General features: G+C 39.5%; 1 protein-coding gene and 1 long non-coding RNA gene across 6 annotated transcripts in view; one reads left to right on the top strand and one right to left on the bottom strand.

Annotated features, from left to right (window-relative positions):
* The window catches only part of LOC131196408 (uncharacterized), a 148,018-nt gene extending 145,628 nt beyond the window's left edge, over positions 1–2,390 (bottom strand). For 2 of the 3 annotated variants that reach the window (XR_009154716.1, XR_009154714.1), the window contains exon 1: positions 2,283–2,390. This is a non-coding gene — a long non-coding RNA (uncharacterized LOC131196408). Of the gene's footprint in view, positions 1–519; positions 693–2,282 lie in introns of those variants that run through there. The other variant, XR_009154715.1, reaches the window with a different exon arrangement.
* The window catches only part of GAREM1 (GRB2 associated regulator of MAPK1 subtype 1), a 92,325-nt gene continuing 75,812 nt past the window's right edge, over positions 1,823–18,335 (top strand). For 2 of the 3 annotated variants that reach the window (XM_058179185.1, XM_058179186.1), the window contains exon 1: positions 1,826–2,313. In XM_058179185.1, coding sequence (XP_058035168.1) covers positions 2,193–2,313 — 121 coding nt within the window. In that variant the 5' untranslated portion in view covers positions 1,826–2,192. Of the gene's footprint in view, positions 2,314–18,335 lie in introns of all 3 variants that reach the window. The other variant, XM_058179187.1, reaches the window with a different exon arrangement.

The raw sequence follows: 18,335 nt of genomic DNA on the forward strand, positions 1-18,335 counted from the left end.
TAACTCTAGCTTTTGAACCTTGTAATTCTCATTACATTGAAATGTGCTTGTTATTTGCAAAAGAACGTTACCTTAAACATAGCATATGTAGTAATAAGAATGAAAACCAAATAAGTTTTCCAACTAAAATGTATATGTATTCTGAAGAGAAATTTTGTTTTAATTTGCATGTTTTATAAGGGTACTACTCTGAAGAGATTATCCAGGATTGTAATATTTTCTTGCTAGCTCTACTTGGTACTTATCTACTTAGTCTTTAACAAAGCTATAATGTTGCTTAATTCAAAGGAATATTGTTCTAACGCAATTATTTGTACCATATTGAACAATCATTGTTTTATTTCATTCCTCTGGTAATATTTACTGCCTTTATTTTATCACATTTGCAACACTGGAATAGTTTTCAATTACATCATTGGCTTACCTTAAACTTTGCAAGGTTGTGGAATACCAAGCACTTGTCATGAGAAATACCTAGGGCTTTTTTAATTTTTAACTTTTGTCTATAGCTTAACTCACCTTAGCTCACCTACTCAATTCACCAGCTGAAAGCTGCTTTTCTCCCACTTTTTAAAAATATACAAACTGCTTTTATTGGGGCTTTCCTTTGTGGGAAAGGAGAGAGATTTAATCCTCTCTTATATCAGCTGTCGTTCTACATCATTTAATCTTGTCCCAATGCTGATGCGGAATGTCACGTCTGCGTTTCAGAGACTGGAACGGAGCAGGTATAGACGGCAAGATTGGGTGGCAACAGGGCTGGGCTCTGGTTGGAATGCAGAAGCACTTGCTGGAAACAAGGCAGCGTGTTACTGCCTTCCCCCTTGCTGTTGCCACAAATCTCTGGCAGAGGATTATAGCCAGTGGGACTGCGCTCAAAAACAAAATGAACAGTATGGATGACTTAAAACTTTATTACAGTCATAGACTAGCATATGGGACTTATATTCCATCAGCTCAAGGTGATGTACATATGTGTTCTTGGGCTCCAATTTCCTCATCCCATCACACCCCCAGCAGTCCTATCAACTAGGAAGACCTAAGAATGACCGATGCAAAGTTGCACAGATAATTTCTATGGCTGAAGGTACATTTGAACCTGGGTTTCCCTGGTGCTGATCACCATTAACTTTCTCAGCAAGCAGCTAGGGGACATAAGGCTGTGTGTCATGCCAGGCTGTGTGTGTTTTGGATCAGCTGTGCTCATATGGTTCACATTGCTAATAGTTCGCATAACATATACAGTACCAGCATCTTCTCTAATTGCTGTCATTGTTTCCAGCTCCACATCTTTACGTTTTTGATCCTTCTGAAACAATAAGCAAAGATTGTCCTCCATGGTTTGCTCTACGAGAGCAAACTCGGGTCAAGATCACAAGCAGGTTGAGCAGGTACCTGCAAGTATCTTTTGCGCAACCCAGCCACAACTGGTTTAATTTGAAAAACCACATTAACCGTGGTTTAGCGTATTGTGTGAACTTCAAGTATTCAGTGGGATTCAACTCCCAAATGAGCCGGCAGCAGAACAGAAACAGCAGCCAGAAAAATATGGTTAGGCTTCCTAATTATGATCTGCACAAGCTATTTCTTCTGAAGGTAAATCCCAGTTTTTTTCAGCTGCTTTCCTCCTTTAAGCCAAAGCTTGCAGCTGAGCAGTTTTAAGCAAAATAAATAATTTAACCGATTCCAGCTTGAACTCGGGCAGCCAAACTGCAGGCCTTTTTAGCGGCCGGCAGAGGGAGCGAGAGGGCCAGAATTGACGGCGGGCGCTTGTCCGTCTCTTCTCTACCCACCCACCCGTCTCTCTTTCCCGGTTGATCCGAGAAGGAGGGAGCGCCGGGGCTCCACTTTCCCTGGGAGTGGAGAAGAGGAGGAGCGCGAACTGCGCAGGCGTCTCTCGCACCTTGTTGATTAGTCAGTCCCCTGTGCTGGGATGGCGTTTACTGGGTCAACTGGAGCTATCCGCGAAAGAGTCAGCGGGAGCGACAGCAGCCGCCTTTGCAACCCACGCCGCGGCTGGCGGAGCAGCAGCGGTCGGTGGCAAGTCACCTTGCCGTTGCGCCAAGTCCAGGATGGCCCGGGAAGGCGACGGCGGCAACACTAGAGGCTGAAGGAAGAGTGCAGCTTCCCCATCCCCCCGCCAAAGACTTCGCAGCCCCTCGACTCTTCCGAACCGAAAGAAGGGCGGGAAGATGGATGCGGCCCCTTTGCCGGGCTTCGGTCTGAAGGATGTGAAATGGAGCTCCGTGTCCATCCCTTTGGACCTTCTGGTTAGCACTTACCGCTTGCCCCAGGTCGTCAAACTGGACGGCGGTAAGTCGAACCGCAGGGGCCGGCGGGGAGGGGGGGCAGAAGCAGCCTGGGAACGCCGCTTTGGCGAGAGCTCTGGCTGCGCTTGGAAGAAAAGGGGGCGAGAAGCCGAGCTGGGAAGACACCCCCCCCCCCGCCCCGGTGAGGCGCCGCCAGCGCCGACTCCCTCCCTCGGCTTGAACGCGGGCCAAACTCCAGCTCCCGGCCGCTAGTCCTTCTGGGGAGAAGAGCCCATTGGGGAAAGAGGGCACGTGACCAAAATATGAATGGGCCCTTAATGAGGGGAGGGGGGGGACGTCGGGGCTTTCAGCCTGTGGAGTAATGCGGGCGAGACGGCGCGGGGGGGGGCGGTCAGCTGTATTGCCCAGAGGCTGGTGCCGTCGGTGCGCGACGCCCGGGAGAAGATCCTTCAGCTGCGCTTGGCTGGTACTTCTTTGGAGTCCACATCGAGCAATTGCTATTGGCAAATGTCGCAGTTTAAAGTCCCGACCACTTATTAGGAAACGTAAAATCCCAACTCCATCCTTACGGAGTTTTCTTAGCAAGTGCATTACCATTAGCCTTCTTCCTAATCCAGACAAGTTCAACCCGGTGTTTGTGTCTGCTCACACGCACACGCCCATTGCGGGGGTGTAAAAGTTTAGGACTGAACTCCCAAGCAATGTAATTGGAAGTTAAATCCCATAAAGGTCTTTTGGGGATGGGATGCTAACTTCGATGGGCGGAATCCAGCTCGAGAGTTAAGTACACTTTCATTCGTTTGAAATAAGTGGAAAACTGCAGAGGCTTGGATTGTGGCCGAATGCACGGAGTATATTGAACGGAAAGGTTGGCTTCGCGTTTACAGAGCTTTGGTTTGTTGAACTAGCTAGCCCTAGTTTAGATCTAAACTGCAAAAATCCAAATGAAAAAGAGATACAGAAAATGTTGCCATTTAGTGGTCACTTGGATTTTTGCAATCCAGATTTTGTAGCTCTCCTCCTACTAAACCTAAGCAGGAATTATTTATTTCTGTGTATGATCCTAGTCCATCTACTTCGTTCTAATTCATGCCAATTAGGTGTGTAGGGAGAGAAATTAGGAGAGACCTGAAGTAAAAATAAACATTCACCCCTTCACCCATCCTGTGTTCAGAAACTTGTCCAGTGTGCATTTGCCCACGGTTAATGTTACATTATGTCTCATGCCGTGCCAGAGTAAGAGGCATGAATCCAATTGAAAATTTAAAATAACAATCTTAGCTGTTAATCTATTAAAATGATTTTGTTTCCCAAATTCTCAGAAATGTAACTCTATATTTAAAGAGCTATTGATATATCAGCTTATTCTGACAGGTTATATTTAACTTTGAAAGGATGCCTTTAGAGAAACTGCTGTTCATGAAATACATTATAGTAATAGAGGTAGCTATTGCACAGTATACAGTGGAGTCTCACTGTGCTTTCAATATGAGTTAGAAGCACTCACTCACAGTGGTTTGTGATAGGTGTCTTGACTTCTTGTTTTGAAGAAATAATTTCTTATACTGATCCTGAATGTTTACTTTCTGTGCCCAGTGTAAGTAGAATTTTACTCTTAGAAAACATATATGTTGTGTGTTTTTGAGACACAAATACATTTTACAGTAAAATGCAACAGATTAGATTGTTTATCTTTTAATTTGAAGCTTTTTATCTACATAGCACAAAAGACCAAGAACTCTCCTGCAGCATTTATGCCCTCTTTAAATATTAACTAGAAAAGGTTTTCATTCTTACATCACCTGTTCATTCAGATCTGTCAAGGATTTTCTGAACTGATTATATTAGATATTCAGCAAATCAGAAACAGCACTTTTCATAAATATTTAATTTCTATCTGTAGTATTAGTTTATATTTAGTTCTAATGCAATATGAATTTGTATAATATTGCATTAGAACTAAAGCAAAAAATGAAACTATGTATATCATGTTTTACTAGAGGGTACAAAGGGTGATTGGTATTTGAATTTCCATTGCTGGGAATTCCAAAGTTATGTTTTTCTCTGCACCTTTCATTTTCTCTCATATGCAACAGTACTAACATTGATATTGATGTTCACCTTTCTTTCCTTTTGAATAAATTGATTTCCAAATCTAGACCAGCCTCAATTGTGATTTATATATTGGAAGTAGGGAAATTTATGTACCTGCCAAGTTACAAACAATTATGTACCATAATTGATTTATGTTTGGTGTTAATATCAGTGTGTTCTTTTGAAGTTCTAAAAGTTTACAGTTTGGCATTATATGTACAATGAGTTTTTCAACAAACCATGGTTTAAAAGGGTAAAGACCTAGTGTTATACGTGGAGCCAACTACTCTCTGTTTCCTGTATGTATTGCTCCCAAATGTTTTCAGCAATATTTCCTGAAATCATAATTTTATCTTGGCATTCATCCCATGATCTTGTTTACTACTTTCTTTTTATTTATTTATATCTCCTGCCTCTTGCAATTCTTTGAAATCATGTGGACATCTTACTATATCTACTGGCATTCTGTCTTTTCTAATCATTCAGTTTGCACCTAGTAGTACTGTGTTACATGGATATCAATTCAACAGTCAGTGCTGTTGAGTTCAGCTAGACTTATTCTTAATTGCTTAATTACTTCATTACACCAAAATCTTTGCTCCAGAGTTTTCTATGGCTTCATGCAGCAGCTACTTGTTCAAATACACTTATGTAAGACTTACTTTGCTTAACATTGTATTTACTTATTCTGTTTGCATATTACCAAACCAATACAGACTCAGAAGAGTTTATAGCACTCCAATAAAAACAGGTGCTCAATTAAAATATTATTTTTGTATTATTATAAACAATATAAAAGAACATCAAGCAACACCTGCCTATCCCAGGTCCTTGGGAGGGATTCAGTAGGTGGATTAAAATGTCAAATCCAGTCTGGCTGGCTGTACGATGAACCATAATAAATAATGAAGCTGAATAAACAGTGGACCACCTAGTTAGCTACTGCAAGAAGATGACACAGACTTGGGCAAATAATAGTGTGTCAAAGTAGCAACAGTTCTATTGTATTCTATTCTATTGGCATCCTTCAGTCTCACAAGACTATGGTATTGTGCTCTGGAAACAGCATCTAGTGTGGCTAAAAAGGCCAATTTGAGAGTGGCAATCCCTTCCACACTGAGGGCAGATACATTCTGTCCCCTGTCCAGCCTCCAGATTTTGATGGTTCCGGGATTGCCTCGTTGCCTCAGCCTGCTGAACAAATGTCTCTTCGAATTGGAGAAGGCCATGCTGCGTCTTTAGCCTCCAAGCTGAACGATTGGAGGTCAAGGTTTCCCAGTTGTTAATGTCCATTCCCTCTTGCAGATATCCTTATATTGCAGCTGTGGTCTCCCTCTGAGGCGCTTTCCCTGCACTAATTCTCCATACAGGAGATCTTTCGGAATCCGACCATCAGCCAGTGGTATATCAGAATGTCTATAAGAAATATCTGGTGGGACCACAAAATAGACAATGAAGAAGGTAAAGTGCTTTGGCACTTTAGAATTCAAACAGATAAACACCTGTCACATAACACTCCAAATTTAAAAATTGTCTATAAGAAAGACAAAACAGTCTGGATAGTGGATGTTGCTGTACTTGGAGATGACAAAAATCACAAAATACAAAGTCCTGCAAATAGAAGTAGAACAACTGTGGCAAAAGAAAGCAAAGATAATACCAATAGTAATAGACACCTTGGGTGCAATCCGAAATCAACTGGAACATCAGCTGAACATCATTAGCATTGACAAAAATCATCAGTCAATTGCCAAAGGCAGCTTTTCTTGGAACAGATTACATCCTGTGACAATAATATCATTAAACATCTGCCTATCCCAGATCCATAGAAATGAATCAATGGGTGGATAAAAATACTAAATCCAGTCTAGCTGGCTGACTCTGTGACCAACCATAATTATTTATTCATTTGTTAAATTTATTTGCCACCCATCTCACTGTGGGGCTACTCTGGGCGGCTTACAACAATGGGAAAAGATGAAAAATGTAAAAATAACAATACCAAAGCAACAGTTAGCAAAACATGAATTAAACCTTGGAAGGGAAAAGGGCATTAGAAAGAAACTTAAAGTGAACCTGCCTTGGTTTTCTTTGGTATAAGAGGGTGGGAAGAAAAAATGCTGTCAGGCTTTCAAGATTGATGTCATCCTTTGAGGCAGGTCAAGAAAGATACTCCACCAGAAATACTGGAATTTTATTTTACTAATAAAGGCTATAATAACCAAATCTTGAAAGACTGACAGCATCTTCCATTCCCTCCCTCTTAATTCCTGTTTGCTAACTGCTTACCACCTTCCTTCCCCAGGTCCATCTGTATTGTATAGCATCAAATGTTTCATGAAAGTCTTCCATCTTAAGTTGGACCCAAATCATTAAGAGAGTTGGTGCAAGCCTCAATTCCAAGAGGGACTATTCCAAAAAGCTCAAATAGTGACTGGAAAACAGAGCCTTTCAGCCTCTATTCGCTTTATCTCATGGGAGGGGGAGGTTCTATAAACAGATCCCCAGGAAATGCTAGATGTGAAGATGATCCTGAAGGTATTGGGGCATTAAGACATAACAGTCATGGCCGAAATTGTTGGCACCCCAGAAATTTTTCCAGAAAATCAAGTATTTCTTACAGAAAAGTATTGCATTAACATATGTTTTGCTATACACATGTTTATTCCCTTTGTGTGTATTGGAATAAAACAAAAAAGGCAGGAAAAAAAGCAAATTGGACATAATGTCACACAAAACTCCAAAAATGGGCTCGGCAAAATTATTGGCACTCTTTCAAAATTGTGGATAAATAAGATTGTTGCAAGCATGTGATGCTCCTTTAAACTCACCTGGGGCAAGTAACAGGTGTAGGCAATATAAAAACCACACCTGAAAGCAGATAAAAAGGAGAGAAGTTCACTTAGTCTTTGCATTGTGTGTCTGTGTGTGCCACACTAAGCATGGACAACAGAAAGAGCAGAAGAGAACTGTCTGAGGACTTGAGAACCAAAATTGTGGAAAAATATCAAGGTTACAAGTCCATCTCCAGAGATCTAGATTTGCCTTTGTCCACAGTGCACAACATTATCAAGAAGTTTGCAACCCATGGCACTGTAGCTAATCTCCCTGGGCTTGGATGGAAGAGAAAAATTGTTGAAAGGTTGCAACGCAGGATAGTCCGGATGGTGGAAAGCAGCCCCAAACGAGTTCCAAAGAAATTCAAGCTGTCCCGCAGGCTCAGGGAGCATCAATGTCAGCGCGAACTATCCGTCGACGTTTAAATGAAATGAAATGCTATGGCAGGAGACCCAGGAGGACCCCACTGTTGACACAGAGACATAAAAAAGCAAGACTAGTTTGCCAAAATGTACTTGAGTAAGCCAAAATCCTTTTGGGAAAACGTCTTGTGGACAGATGAGACCAAGATAGAGCTTTTTGGTAAAGCACATCATTCTACTGTTTACCAAAAATGGAATGAGGCCTACAAAGAAAAGAACATAGTACCTACAGTGAAATATGGTGGAGGTTCAATGATGTTTTGGGGTTGTTTTGCTGCCTCTGGCATTGGGTGCCTTGACTGTGTGCAAGGCATCATGAAATCTGAGATCTTGGGCCTTCCAGCAGGACAATGACCCCAAACATACGTCAAAAAGCACCCAGAAATGGATGGCAACAAAGCACCGGAGAGTTCTGAAGTGGCCAGCAATGAGTCCAGATCTAAATCTCATTGAACACCTGTGGAGAGATCTTAAAATTGCTGTTGGGAAAAGGCGCCCTTTCAATAAGAGAGACCTGGAGCAGTTTGCAAAGGAAGAGTGGTCCAAAATTCCAGGTGAGATGTGTAAGAAGCTTATTGATGGTTATAGGAAGCGACTGATTTCAGTTATTTTTTTCCAAAGGGTGTGCAACCAAATATTAAGTTAAGGGTGCCAATAATTTTGTCTAGCCCATGTTTGGAGTTTTGTGTGACATTATGTCCAATTTGCTTTTTTTCCTGCCTTTTTTTGTTTTGTTCCAATACACACAAAGGGAATAAACGTGTATAGCAAAACATGTGTTAATGCAATACTTTTCTGTGAGAAATACTTGATTTTCTGGAAAAATTTCTGGGGTGCCAACAATTTCGGCCATGGCTGTAAACAAAATGATTGGTTAACGGCAATACTTCAGACTACGTCTGGAAACTTATTGACAACTAATGTGGCAGATCTTGAAGTACAGTTGTAATGTGCTGGGGATGTAATATTTCACCTGGTACTCTCCAGAAGGTTTGTACTCTTATACTTATCATTGCAGGCAGTTCCAGACAGTGTGGCTGATAGTATTATAGTGATAAATATCTCTGTGTGATCTCTGTGATCACAGCCAGATAAGTTTTTTGGAGAAATTAAAGATTGCTTAGTATGTTGTAACAATTTAGTTGATCCGGTATTATCAGGTTTTCCCCCTCAAAACTAGTGTAATGTTTTTTGCTATCACTGAATAAAATAGAACATCAGACAATAATTCTCATTAACATTTGAAAGACTTTTCCTTAGTTCTTAAGATAACTCACATGTTGTTTCATAAACATCTGGAGAGTGAACAATAGTTTTCTGCATTATTTAGGGAGATTTAGATCTGTGTCACTCACAACTTATATTTCATTTACTAAACCACTAAACTATGTGCTGTGTATTCCCTTAATTCCAAATTTTTTTGCCTGTATTCACCACTGATTTTGTGAACTGGTATATAAATCATTTCAATGTAGGGCTACATAATACTTTAAACTCAAATACTATCAATTTTGCTGGATCCAATCTAGGTCGGTCACTGGGACCAGAGGTTTTGTCTTCCGAGCTTTTGGACTCGTGCTGGAGCCCATCTTATTTATTTATTTAATTTATTTATTTTTCAAATTCTCCAAGGACTTAGGGCGGTGTACAGCATAAATAAAATACAAATACTCAAAAAAATTTAAAGTACAATATCCAGTTAAAAATCTAATTCAATAACTGTATATTTAAAATTTCTAAGTAAAAAATTACAAAATAAATTAAAAACCCACTAAAAACCCTAAGTATTAAAATTTGTCATTTAAGCCAGCCCCGCTTGGTGGAAAAAGAAAGTTTTGAGCTCACGCTTAAAGGTCCGAAGATCAGGGAGAAGACGTAGCCCCACAGGTAAATCGTTCCACAGGGCCGGAGCCCCTACAGACAACGCTCTTCCCCTGGGGGCCGCCAGCCGGCATTGGTTGGCCGACGGTACCCTAAGGAGGCCCTCCCTGTGAGAGCGCACTGGTCGATGGGAGGTAACTGGGGACAGCAGGCGGTCCCGTAAGTATCCCGGTCCCGTGCCATGGAGCGCTTTAAAGGTGATGACGAACACCTTGAATTGCACCCGGAAGACCACCGGTAACCAGTGCAGCCTGTGCAGGAGAGGTGTTACATGGGAGCTACGAGGTGCTCCCTCAATCCCCCGCACGGCCGCATTCTGTACCAGCTGGAGCCTCCTGGTGCTCTTCAAAGGGAGCCCCATGTAGAGAGCATTGCAGTAATCCAGACGGGAAGTAACGGGGGCGTGAGTGACCGTGCATAACGAGTCCCGATCCAGGAAAGGGCGCAATTGGCGAATCAGGCGGACCTGATAAAAAGCTCCCCTGGCGACGGCCATCAAATGGTCTTCTAAAGACAGCCGTGCATCCAGGAGAATGCCTAAATTGCGCACCGATTCCCTGGGGGCCAACGATTCGCCTCCCACAGTCAGCAATGGGGTTAGCTGACTGTGCCGGGACGCTGGTATCCACAGCCACTCCGTCTTGGATGGGTTGAGTCGGAGTCTGTTCGTCCCCATCCAGACCCAAACAGCCTCAAGGCACCGAGTCATCACATCAACGGCTTCGTTGGGGTGGTTCGGGGTGGAGATGTACAGCTGAGTATCGTCAACGTACAGATGACAACTCACCCCGAAGCCACGGATGATCTCCCCCAGAGGCTTCATATAGATGTTGAACAGGAGAGGCAAGAGAAGATAGGTTCCCTGAAGATAGGTTCCAGCACGAGTCCAAAAGCTCGGGAGACAAAACCTCTGGTACCAGTGACCGACCCAGATTGGATCCTGCAACATTATTCTGGGACACACATATTCACCTTCATTCGTACTATCAATTTTGCTTCCTTTTCGATTCACCCTTTCTATTTTGTAGAAATCAGTATTTCTTCATAATGAAGCTGAAGGATATGGTCTCGTATCAGCATTTATTTTCTTTTTGTCTGTTGCTGTCTATCAAAATACATGCCTGAATGTGAAAATGTCTCTTGTTTTTACCCTTCCCAAGTGATTAATCTTGATAATTTGTAGAGAAGGGTGAGATGAGCATTCTACCCCCAATGCATCTTGACTTGGAATCTTAGAAGAACAAAAGCTACAGTGTCTAGAACATATACTGCATTTTGAATTTACTACTAACTGCATCTAATTAACTGATTAGTCTGCATCTACCACTGTTGACTGTGAACATTCAGAAGCTGCATGATTAAAATTTATGACAACATTTTAATATCAGAGTGATTCCTGAGAGGAATATATAGTTAAAATGAACAATAAACAAGTCAATTGTGATGACTTTGCTTGAAAGAGTAGCAAGCTTTAAAAAAAAGAGGCTTTAAAAGAAATGAATGAGAATGGAATGTCTCTATAGGAATCTTGCACTTCCCTGCAGGAGGATGACAGTGAACATACATCAGTTTCAGTGTGTAGGCTTAATAAAAACTCATAAAGCATAAACTTATAACAGCTGGCCAGTGCATATATGCACCGCACAGTAGAAAATGAATGATAGCTGTGTCTTTCTGTTTCAGTGCAGCTTGCGTGGGTTTCCTTCCTGTGTGAAGGTGCAGTGAAAGTAATTTTAGTTATGTTCAGATAAATTAATTTTGCCTTAATAAATTAGCATATGTTTTAATTTTGGTTCGTTGAGTTTTTACCTTTATAAAGCTAAGCTAATTCATTCTTTGCTCCACAATATTTGGTAGTGTTAAAAAAAGGCATATGTTTCTCTTAATGTATTTCTGCATGTTTTGTTTGTTCTCTTTTGGAAACAACATTGTAATGTGGGGAGGGGGTGTTGTAAGTAAATATATAAGAATAATTTTGGTTCAGTCTGCAGATATTTTGAAACATTAGTACTTGTTTGTGTTCTGTGCTCAGAACACATGAAAGACGGTTATTTTGGCAGGTCATGTGACAAATTTTAACAGCTCTTTCTCAGCCACTTTAATATATTATTGAATCTATATTCAATATCTTTTGAAGTTATATTAACTTTGGGTGTTTAAAATAAATTATTGATTTATATAAAATGCTGCTAACAACTATTCTAAACTGTACAGTTTTGCTACTGGTTAGAATAGTTCATATATTTTTCTGTGTTATGTCTGACCTTAGTATTTTTAATTCCATTCATTTGTATCCATTTCTCACGGATTCCTGGACTAATCCTTGCAGTTTTCTTGGCAAGGTTTTTAGAAGTATTTTTCCATCGCCTCCTTTCTCTTGAAAGGAAGTGACTGATCCAAGGTCACCTGCAGACTTTGTGACCAAGCCAGGACTAGAACTCCCAGTCTCCCAATTTCTACCTGATGCCTTAACCACTATACTGGACTTGTTCTCAGAACCTTAGTATACTTGAATGTAATAAATGTTAAGCAGTCTTCTCTTAATGTCATTGCAATCTCCTTGTAGCTGTTTAATTGATGGGGACTTTTCAGGTCACCTGTAACTATGTCAAAAAAGGTGTCCAAATAGGATATAACCAGACACTTGAACATTTAGAATATTATATGTTTAGTACCCATTATTTTTTCTATTCATTATTTATTTTTATTTATTTTATTTATTTCGATTTTTATACCGCCCTTCTCCCGAAGGACTCAGGGCAGTGTACAGCCAAGTAAAATTCAATATATAAACATTAAGAGAAATTAAAAAGCATATTATAATGTGGCCGAAATTTTAAAACAATTTAAAATCTTAAAATATAAATAACCCCAATAAAATTTCAGTCCAGTCCCGCTTGAATAAATAGGTGCGTTTTCAGCTCACGGCGAAAGGTCTGAAGATCAGGCACTTGACGTAAACCAGGGGGAAGTTCATTCCAAAGCATAGGAGCTCCAACAGAGAAGGCCCTTCCCCTGGGGGCCGCCAACCGACATTGCTTGGCGGACGGCACCCTGAGAAGGCCCTTTCTGTGTGAGCGTACGGGTCGGTGGGAGGCAAAAGGTAATATTATAAATATTTTATTGTCCATGGGGTGCTCTGAAGTTCAGACTTCAGACAATTTGGCTATTGCTACTTTTCTAGTTCTTCCCTTTTCCAAGTTTATCCTTTGTGGCTTTAAATGAAGTATTCTTCCTCTACCTTGGGATGATTTGCCTATCATGGTAGGCCCCAAATCAAAACACATTCTGACTTGTCTTCTAAGTGAATCATAAGTTCACATATCATACTATTGTAATCTAGAGATGCTTCATCATTATTTATTGAATTAAATCAAAATCACAGCTAGGTTTTCAAGTCAAATCCTTATTCTCTATGGGCTTATTCTGAAGACTTAATATAAGAATGAAGTTTGATGTGTCTTTATGCAATAAAAATGATCAGATATAGGGAGCAAACTTTATTATTGTTTATTAGATTGTAATTTGCGCTTATGTATGAAATGTGTTAAGATTTCCAAAAACTGTAGCTTGAGATGTGGCAGTCTAACGCAGTTATTGATCCTGTACAAATAATCTTTACACATTTCTTGCCTATTAAAGTATGTGGTCATACAACTCTTCAAAAGAAAAGGTTTTCTGTACCAACACGTACTAAGTAGTATAGATACTAAGATCTTCCCACTCTGAGCCACTCGTATTGTTCTCTGCATCTACCTTATATAGTATAAGAGAATTGGAACAGTGTTTGTTTCCTTGCATTTTGTTGATTCCATCATGTAAATCAGACAGCAAAAGCAATAATGATTTGACTCTTCTCTGAAGAGCCTGGTTTGTGTGCCATACAGTAAATAACTTGATAGAGAAGAGCTTAGTTTATTCTAAACTCCTGCTTCTCCTTTGTGTTTGCAAATGAGTGTCACAGAGTTGCTATGTTGGTTTGAAGTTATTGTTTTGGAGTTGGTGTCTAAATAAATAGTTACACTTCAGAATCGGCATTCACATTTTGAAGATACATTGTGTTCTGCCTTTCACTGCAAGGTACAATTGGATGTGAAATGTATTTGGGAGAAAATTCCCCTGAACTCAGTGCGTTTTAAATGACATATTTAGAACTAAACTGTTGCCTTTTTAACTGAGAAAACATCTTAAGTTCAAAAGTAAATAGGACAGCTGTGGCCACTTCTACCACATCACATTGCCTTTACTTTTTCCAAGTACCATGGTGTGGTTAATGTGTGGAAATAACTTTCAGTAAGAAGCAGAGCGTTTTATTCCTTAGCACTTTAATGTTGTTAGAAGAAGCCCAGAATAGTCTTCCTTTATATTTCTATTTCTGCTACCAGTTTTCTAAACTCTTGAAAAGGAAATTCCTTCATCTAGATTTCATGTATGGTGCAGCTGTCTTAGGAAGAGGCTTTTAAAATGTATTTTATCAACTATAATTATAGCCTTCTTCCTTTCTGTTATGGAATTCAAGATTGGGCTTCTTGGTATCATTTCCCCCACCACCACTCCTGTTTTTCCAACAGCAATTTGATGTTTAAAAATTGGCTATCAAGCATTCTATAACTTAATAAGCACACTGTTAGGAATAACTATAATGAAATTATAGTTGAAATTAAAACAGTGTTGTCTTTAGAAAATTGTATCATTCCTAAGCTTTGTTATTATGTAAGAAACGTTCCTAAGTTTGTTTAGCAATTACCTGGTCCTTAATTGCTGCTGCTGCTGCTGCTGCTGCTATTATTATTATTATTATTATTATTATTATTATTATTATTATTATTATTGTTGTTGTTGTTGTTGTTGTTGTTATTATTATTATTATTATTATTATTATTATTATTATTATTATTATTATTATTATTATCTTTATTCTTTAAACATAAAACTCAGTCAACTGAACATTCAAAAATGCATCACAAATACCATTGACTGGTGCTAATGGTTGATATGGGTTGCTGCCAGCGTCCTAGGTATCAATCAAGTATGTTCTTAAGATGTACGATGTTCCAAGTAGTGCAGTTTTTTGCGGTTCCGCTGGTATTATTGCAGGAAGCTTCAATTTGTTGATGTATCTTAAAAAATTCTGGGACATGGTACCAAGTGTCCCAATAACAATGTGTATCACTGTTACATGTTCATCCATAACCGTGTAGTTTCGATGGCCAGGTTGCGATATTTCATGATTGTTTCCTGTTCTTTTTCTTTGACTCTGGCATCTCCTGGTACCGCGATGTCAATAAATTGTACATTTCAGTTTCGACAACTGTGATATCTGGCATGTTGTGTTCCAAATGATGATCTGTCTGTATTCGAAAGATCTTCACCTTCTCATTTTCTATAACTTTTTCTACTTCGTGTTCCCATGACTTTTTGGATACAGGTAAATCATATTTTTAGATAATGACCAGTGGATTAATTTAGCAACTCGGTTGTGTCTAGCTTTGTAATCAGTTTGCGCGATTTTGCCGCAGTCACATATTAAATGTGAAACAGTTTCGACTTTGTTGTTGCAAAGTTGGCAGTTTGGATTGACTGTGGATTTTTGTATCTTCGCTTTCATGGCATTAGTTTGTAGTGCTTGTTCTTGAACAGCGAGTATTAAACCTTCCGTTTCTTGATGATTCCCATTTTAAGCCATGCCATTGTAAAGTTGTCATCACATTTTACTTCAATGTTTTTCAAGTGCTGTCCATGCAAAGCTTTGGTTTTCTATGTATTTAATCTGTCATCCAACTGTTTTCCTTATATTCTGCCTTTTCTAATATTCTATTATTATTATTATTATTATTATTATTATTATTATTATTATTATTATTATTATTATTATTTACTTTATTCATTAAACATGAAACTTGGTCAACTGAACATTCAAAAATCCATCACAAATATCATTGACTAGTGCTAATGGTTCATACGGGTTGCTGCCAGCATCCTAGTATCAACCAAGTACCTTCTTAAGATGTACAATGTTCCAAGTAGCGCAGTTTTTTGCAATTCCACTGGTGGTGGTGGTTGTTGTTATTACTACTACTATTTCCATAACTTCTGTTTCTGCTTTTTTCAGAACTTTTTTCTGCTTCTAGATCATTGTCAAAATCTCTGCAATTTTCTTTTCAAGATTTTGGAATTAGCTTGCCATTGGTTTCTTCCTAGGGCTCAGAGAGAATGACTGACCCAAGGCCAGTCAGCTGATTTTGTGCCTAAGATGAGCCTAGAATTCATGGTCTCCCAATCTCTAGCCTGGGGCCTTAATTTCTTACACCAAACTGCCTCTCTTTTTTTTGGCATTAGGTAGCCAGAATTCTCTTGACATTTCAGCTGACCAGTACTTCAAAATGTCTTCCAGTGTGCAAAATACCCATTATGTGTCAGCCTAGCCATTCAGGATTCTATGGAAAAGGACACCCCCCCCCCCACTAATACGCATAAGAATTTCTGATCTGTGGCCGAGAAGAATGGAAGAGCTTATTGTTATCTTGTGAAAAGAGTCTAGTACCTTACCCTTAGCTCTCCTGCCTTGAAACTGGGAATTACCAGGATTCTTCAGTTTCCAGGACATTCTTCTGCTGGCTAAAGCATGTGTGAGGGTTAAGTACATATATAAATTAAGTCAATTCCCTTTGTATCATTTTGCAACTTACTGTATATCTGATCCATGCCTCTGCCACTGTTTGGAATTTTCCCAAAAATCCGCATGCTGCAATGCATACATTCAAATAATACAATACATAGTTTTCTAACACTAGTTTAGTTATCTTGCTTTTTATAGCAGCCTTTCTGTAATATGCCTAGACAACCTATGAGATTAAAAAACATTCCCTAATGGAAATAATTGTCAATAAGCTCTAAATATTTCCCAGAATCTGTCCAGAGGAAGAATGAATGAATGAATGATAAAGCTGGAGTAGGGAAATGGAAGTTCATTGTACAATAGATACTTGTAAAGGTTGTATTAAAATTGCCCAAAAGTTGTATCAGCAGATGTTGGATTTGCATCTTTCATTATCCTGTGAGGAGAGAGATAAGGGAAAGAATTTATTTACCTTGGCTCTTAGCATTTGGTAAAAATACTTTTACAGTTGCTAGATTTCTCCAATGTTTAAGCTCTTTTTTAAAGAATAATGGGAAAATATTTAGTTGCTATAATTATTCTGGAATTATATACCAGTGATGATTAATCTTTTTGTCATCGCATCCCCTGCCTCCCGCACTTGTACGTGTGACCCTCCCTGTGCTCCCCCCATCCCCTGTGCCCTGTTTTGGGCCTAACAGGCCCCTCTGCAGCCTCCTGTGACCTAAAACGTGCTGTGGGGGGGTGTACCGCCCTGTGTCCCAGTTTTGGGCCTAGCAGGCCTCCCTGCAGCCTCCTGGGACCAAAAATGGGCCACGGGTGGGCGCACCCCCCCATGCTCCCCCCCCATGCATGTGTGGCAGAGACCCAAAAATCAGCTGGCAGGCGGGAGGCGGGCATGCATCCGTGGTGGAGCTGAGCTGGGGCGATGGCTCACGTGCCTGCAGAGGGGGCTTTGCATGCCACCGGTTTGCCATCACGGGTATATACTGTAAACCTAAGCTTGACATAGCATGATGTCTGACACAGTGGTGTCACTTGGTATATTGCAGTAAACATTGATTCCTGTTATCAGGGGAAGAAAAGATTGTTCATATGTGTACATGAGGATCATGTGTCTTTTCCTGAAAACATTTACTTTATACAATACCACTCTGTTGAATCCTATGTGGAATAAGTTATGCACTAGCTAGCTAGTATGCATTCTTAACATTACCAAAGCCATTGCAGTCAAATATTATGTAGGGGGGTGGGGAGAATAATATTTACATGCTGTCAAAAGACATGCATGGCACTGTTAGACTTAGAACCAGAGGTATAGAACTGTGAGATGCGTGATTCCAAGTTAGAATGTATGCTATTTACTGTTATGATGGGTTTTACAGTTGTATAAGTATGTATATGTATGAACAAAGGCAAGACATCTGGCTTTTGAGGCATTCCTTATGCATGAAGATTTCTGCATGTAAGAAATGGAGGAGGAAAACAAATAACATTTTAATTCTGAGGTAATGAAAATTTAAATATCTATCACCCATTGTGCCCTCTAGCAAAACATGATATACCTAATTTGGTTATATGTTTCAGTTCTAATGCAATATTATAAGTATAACTAATATAAAAAAATATGTATAAGAAGTACTATTTCAGATTTACTGGACATCTGATATAATCACTTCAGAAAATCCTTGACAGGTGATGTAAGAATGAAAACCTTTTCTATTTAATATTTAAAGAGGGCATAAATACTGCAGGAGAGTTCTTGGTCTTTCGTGCTATGTAGATAAAAAGCTTCAAATTAATAGATAAACAATCTACTCTGTTGCATTTTACGGTAAAATGTATTTGTGTCTCAAAAGTGCACAACATACATGTTTTCAAAGAGTAAAATTCTACTTACACTGGGCCCAGAAGGTAAACATTCAGAATCAGTATTAGAAATTCTTTCTTCAAAACAAGCAGTCAAAAGACACCTACCACAAACCACTGTGAGTGAGTGCTTCTGACTTACTTTGGAAGCACAGTGAGGCACCATAGTATTTATTTATTTATTTATTTATTAATCGAACTTATATACCGCACCATCTCCCATAGGACTCAGGGCGGTTCACAGGCATATTAAAACAGTACAATAAATAAACATTAAAACCCAATTAAAACTAGATAATATCATGGCCTGATCACTAAAAAATAAAAAAACCCATAAAAACC

This window comes from Ahaetulla prasina, chromosome 3 (genome assembly GCF_028640845.1).
Source record: "Ahaetulla prasina isolate Xishuangbanna chromosome 3, ASM2864084v1, whole genome shotgun sequence".
NCBI lineage: Eukaryota > Metazoa > Chordata > Lepidosauria > Squamata > Colubridae > Ahaetulla > Ahaetulla prasina.